Source organism: Berghia stephanieae, chromosome 1, assembly GCF_034508935.2.
Source record: "Berghia stephanieae isolate SIO BIC M18660-M18661 chromosome 1, UCSD_Bste_1.3, whole genome shotgun sequence".
In the NCBI taxonomy this organism is placed as follows: Eukaryota; Metazoa; Mollusca; class Gastropoda; order Nudibranchia; family Aeolidiidae; genus Berghia; species Berghia stephanieae.
Window position 1 is genome coordinate 23,003,970 of NC_088360.1, and position 6,000 is coordinate 23,009,969.

General features: G+C 37.0%; 1 protein-coding gene across 2 annotated transcripts in view; it reads right to left on the reverse strand.

The window, feature by feature from the left end:
* The window catches only part of LOC144970464 (muscle-specific protein 300 kDa-like), a 503,594-nt gene that overhangs the window by 439,307 nt on the left and 58,287 nt on the right, over positions 1-6,000 (reverse strand). For both annotated transcript variants that reach the window (XM_078910148.1, XM_078910139.1), the window contains exon 4: positions 1,631-1,726. In XM_078910148.1, coding sequence (XP_078766274.1) covers positions 1,631-1,726 — 96 coding nt within the window. The remainder of the gene's footprint in view (positions 1-1,630; positions 1,727-6,000) is intronic.

Sequence of the window (6,000 nt, forward strand, 5' to 3'; positions counted from 1 at the left end):
CGAAAATTTGTCTCTTATGTGCGGATATGTGGTCTAGTGGGATGACACTCGCTTTCGGATCGGAAGGTCCTGGGTTCGAGCCTCGCGCTCGGCGCATAGTTGAGTCCTTGGAAAAGACTCTTTACTCACATTCTCTCACCGTACTCAGGTGTAAAATGAGTACCTGGACGTTAACAGCGTTGTCTTTGTCCGAAAAATTACAATATCGGCTAACAGGCATCATGTCATGTCCCGTCTTACATGTTAAATGCTGCTGTTGACCAGGGACCCCTTGTTAAGCGCTTTGAGCACATTTAGTGGATATTGCGCTATATAAAGCTCAATTTTTTTCAATTTTTAAAAAAGATAAATACGAGATATCAATCAAACTCCCTGAAACATTATTGTAACGAACATATTGATTGAGCTAAGAAAAGAAACGAAATACAAATAACCAACGAAATCCCTGGCAACAAATTGAATCAACTCGGCGGATACAAAAAACAACAACCAGGCGACGATAAAAGATCGTTCAGATTTGCGTTTTCTTTTCACACGAGAACCCCATTGAGGAGAAAATTGTCGAGAATCACAGAGGGATAATCTATGTGTCATAGAAATGGTAAAGATATTTATCGGCTATCTCAAGATCACCGAACAAGATTGAGAACGAGTAACGATTATTTTCAATTACACGATCCGCGATGCAGAACCATTGCAGACTTTGCAAGAACGATATGGCATTAAAACATGGCTCAATTTTGAATTTTCATTAAATACACAACAAAACTCATAGATAGATAGATAGATAGATAGATAGATAGATAGATAGATAGATAGATAGATAGATAGAGAGGGAGGGAGAGGGATAGATAAACAGATAGATATATAGGGGAATGCGTATAGGCAGCGATTATTTCCCTTAGTTATGTACAAAACAATGACACTATTAATGAGGACATCTCGCGTTAAGAACAATTCCGAAGGCTTGATGATTTATTTGGAGGCTTGCTGATTTATTGGGAATGAACAAAACGCGTGATATGACAAAACTCTTGAAAATAGAAACCACAATATTGAAATATCACTCCTGTACGCATGACCGCATGACGTTGTAACTTTAGACTTATTCAATTCCCATCAATCTCTCCCCCCCATGGAGATAGGGCAATATATGAGTAGGGCGTTATTGTTATTCAAGTCATTGTTATATCAAGGACAGGACTGGAGCCCCACGAAATAGACAGCTTTTGGACAAGTAGACCTATAAAAGTAATATATTCACCACCATAATGATGGTATGTGTCTATCTATAAAACTCACAACATCCGCCAGACGGATATAAATTACCAACAAAACTAAGCGTGACCTTAAACATTTATAGTCTGATCGACAGAATTTAGTGATAATTATTAATCGTTAAAATGACTGTCTAAAAACAATAACAAAGTGCTGAGTGACGGAATGAAGGAGCAAACTGTGAAAAATGAGAGAGAGAGAGAGAGAGAGAGAGAGAAGAGAGAGAGAGAGAAGAGAGAGAGAGAGAAAGAGAGAAAGAGAGAGAGAGAGAGACAGAGAGAGAGAGAGAGACACAGAGAGAGAGAGAGAGAGAGAGAGAGAGAGAGAGAGAGAGAGAGCAGGTGAGACTTACCAATTTTTCGCCTGATAAAACCTCCAGAAGTGAGAGAAGAACGACGCCATCTTTGATTTCTTCGAATAAATTTTCCACTTTTATCGGAGGTTTTCTCTGTAAAAATAAAAATAAATAAATAAATGTTTTGTTTGTTTGATTTTAGGTGTTTAACGGTGCTTTCGACACTATTTAGGTCATTTAAGCGCCCGTTTCTGTCTATTAGTTTGAAAATGGCGGCGCTGAATAGCGACGCACAGTTACACCTTGTGATGAATTCTTTTGATTGTACACTTCTGCTCAAAATTTTCTTCTATCAATGTCAACTCAAGGAAAACAAAATGGCGACAGTTATATTTATTCCCGAGACGACCTTCTTCGACTTAAGCCATCCTTACTTTCAATACAACCGAGAGCCGTTATTTCCCACAATGAAATAATAAAGAAAATGAATGGGAAAAGGAAAAGGGGCAAAAGAGGAGGCGTGAAAAACCGACTTCATAGACGAGGATCTAAACCACCACTCCCTTCAATAATACTTTCCAATGTTAGATCTCTTCGTAATAAGATAGACACCCTCACTGCTCTCTCCAAGTTTGATTATGATTATAAAAATGCATGCATTATTTGTCTTACGGAAACATGGCTTTCGTCTATGGACACCGATAGTAGTATTGATTTGGCAAATTTTACTTTGTACAGAAAGGATAGAGACACGTCATTAGGGAAAAACAAAGGGGGAGGTCTATGCATATACGTGAATGATAGATGGTGTAAAATTGTAAATATAAAAGATCAAATTGACACGCCTGATATTGAACTACTTTCTTTGTCTCTACGTCCACACTACTTGCCTCGAGAGTTTCGTGTTGTCACCATTGTTAATATTTATATTCCACCTAGTGCAAAAATTGAGAAAGCATACCAATTAATAAATGAGCATGTATCGTCATTACTACTACGTCACCCGGACAGTCCACTTATTATTGTTGGTGATTTTAATCATTGTCAGCTGCCCATAGCTGGACTAGAACAGTTCGTCACCTGCAAAACACGAGGAAACAACACGCTTGATCTGTGCTATAGCAATATAAAGAACGCCTACAAAGCGCTACAAAAACAACCGATAGCCACATCTGATCATAATACCATTCACCTAGTACCGACGTACATCTCTAAATTAAAGAGTGAGAAACCAACTGTAGTATATCGCCATATCTGGACTCAAGAGGCAATCCAACGACTGAACGGCTGTTTTGACTGTACTCAGTGGGAGACATTAATGGTAGAAGGTGACAGTATTGATGAATGGACCGAAACTTTGACATGTTATATTACATTTTGTGTGGATTTATGCGTGGAAAAAAAAGAAATTAAGATATTTCCTAACAATAAGCCATGGGTTACAAAGCGACTTAAATATTTACTCAATGAAAAGAAAATTGCCTATATGAGTGGTGACATTAAACTAGAATTTGAAAAGGGAAAGGAGATCAGAAATACAATAAAAGAAGAGAAGGTTGAATACAAAAATAAAATGGAGCGACAACTGAGATCGGGCTGCGCAAGGAAAGCATGGGAGATGATAAAACAAATGGGAGGAGTAGACCAAAAGAAACGAACATTCCCACAAGGAAAAACGAAAACTGATGTCAACAAATTAAATGATTGTTTACTGTCGTTTTGACAGGCTCCCACCTGTTCACAACGGTTTGTCAAATGACAATGAGCCACCTCCAGATATTGAAGAAGAAACCGTAAGCTCCCTCTTCCGGAGATGTAAAGAACATAAAGCACCAGGACCAGACAACATTACCGGAACTATTTTGAAAAACTGTCACCAACAACTGGCTATACCTTATACAAAACTTTTTCAAAGGTCAATCGATGAACAATCAGTGCCAGTACTTTGGAAAACATCGATTGTCGTTCCAGTTCCAAAAAAGCGTTGTCCGACCGTATTGAATGACTTCCGTCCAGTGGCGCTTACATCGCTTGTAATGAAATGTTTAGAAAAAATTTTAAAATCTGAGCTCCTACAAAAATGTTATGACCTGAAATTGCTAGATCCGTACCAATTTGCATACCAGCAACATCTCAGTGTTGAAGACGCACTATTAACCGCCACAAATTTGATCTCGAAACACCTTGACCAAACGCCCTCGAATTACGCCAGAATCCTGTTTGTCGACTTTTCGTCAGCTTTTAATGCCATGAACACAGATATTTTGCTTCAAAAGTTGTGCAGCATGGATATTCCAAACTACCTTATTAAATGGTATAAAGAGTTTCTGACCCATAGACCGCAATGTGTAAAATTGGGTGAACATATCTCCAACAAAAGAACGTTGTCGAACGGATGTCCCCAAGGCTGTGTGAGTTCCCCAATCCTGTACATCTTATACACCAACGACTGCAGACCATCCTTTGAAAATTGTTTTATAGTGAAATATGCAGATGATACTGCTATTCTTGGCTTATTAAAAGATAAAGTTACCGAAAAGAATTATTTCAAAAAAATAAATATATTCACCGATTGGTGTAAACAAAATCAGCTTGAATTAAATGTTGAAAAAACGAAAGAACAGGTGTTTGGTGTAAAAAATAAAAACGACTTAAAGTGTGTGGCGATCGGTAAAGATGATGTTGAGATAGTTGACTATTTTAAATATTTAGGAATAACCATTGATAGTTCCCTCAATTTCTCTCAACATATTAATATAATTTCTAAGAAAGTTGCCCAAAGATTATACATCCTAAGGAAATTGAGAACATTTCAAGTAAGGAAGAAAACTATGTTAAGAGTTTATGACTCATTGATTAAAAGTGTAATTGCGTTGGCTGCACCATATGGTTTGGAGGATGCCGACTTAAAGATAAATCAAAAATTTCAAAATCTATCAAAGAGGCATCAAAAATAATAAACCATCCTCTTGATGGAGTAGAAAGAATTCATGGAAAAGCAATAGAAAGGAAAGCATTCTCAATTACCAACAATAAAAAACATATTTTATACCATGAATTTAGTCTTTTACCATCTGGGAGAAGGTTTTGTCAGATTAAATGTAGAACTAACAAGTATAAATCAACGTTCGTTCCATCAGCAATAAAAATTTTGAATATTTCATATGGTACAGAAAAACCAAGGATTGATTCGTTGACTGATTAACTGATTAATTTATTTAATGTAAGATTAACTGACCAATTGATAATGATGATAATTTTTGGTGTCGAATTGCCACAATCGTAACAAATTGAAAACGAAATGAATATGTTTATGTTGTGTATATCGCACGTGTGAAAGAAAGAAAGAGAGAGAGAGAGAGAGAGAGAGAGAGAGAGAGAGAGAGAGAGAGAGAAAATAAGTAGGAGTGAAATATCTGTTCAATCTTAGTTATCGTTTAACATTATAACAAGTGTAACTAAATGACAAATTGCCATATTTATGGACAATAAAGATCTATTATTATTATTATTATCAAGTTTTATCGGCCTTGAGGGGCCATGGCTGCTCAAAACGTGTACTGTTGTAATATAATCTTTATAAAATCATAATAGTTACATGTTTGTTATGTAAAAATATTTATTTACAATTTCTGCAGGAGTTCACATTCCTGCAGATACTTTATATAAATGTATAGGGTGTTGATTTACAAACAATGATTGTCATTATCTGTGTTGAATTAAAGAATGACCTTCTACTTTCATTTTGAGAGTAGTGTCTATTTTAAGGGTTGTCACTGGAGTCTGGAAGTCAAGCAGGTAAAGACGACGATGATGATGATGATGATGATGATGATGATGATGATGATGATGATGATGATGATGATGATGATGTTATTGTTGTTGATGATAATGATGATGATGATGATGTTATTGTTGTTGATGATGATGATGATGATGATGATGATGATGATGATGATGATGATGATGATGATGATGATGATGATGGTGGTGGTGGTGGTGGTGGTGATGACGATGATGATGATGATGATCATCATCATCATCATTATCATCATCATATCATCGTTATAGGGAAGCGGTATTTGCTTCGTACCCAAAAGGTACCGAGTTAGACTACCCGCCTCGTTGTGTAGCCTTGAGCAAGTCACATCACCCTAGCTCTATTTGCGGCACTGCACTATGGCTCACGCCAGGTCTATTCCAGTCTGCCCTGGAATAGACCCTAAAGACAAATTTCCCCTCGGGGATATATACAGAAATTTTATTTTTTTAATTTAAATTTTATTTTTGATGATGATGATGAGGAGGAGGAGGAGGAGGAGGAGGAGGAGGAGGAAGAGGAGGAGGAGGACGATGCTAAATAGGGCAGATCGATGAATGTGCTATGACAGTTTGCAGAATCTCCAATGTCGATATCCCACCCACTA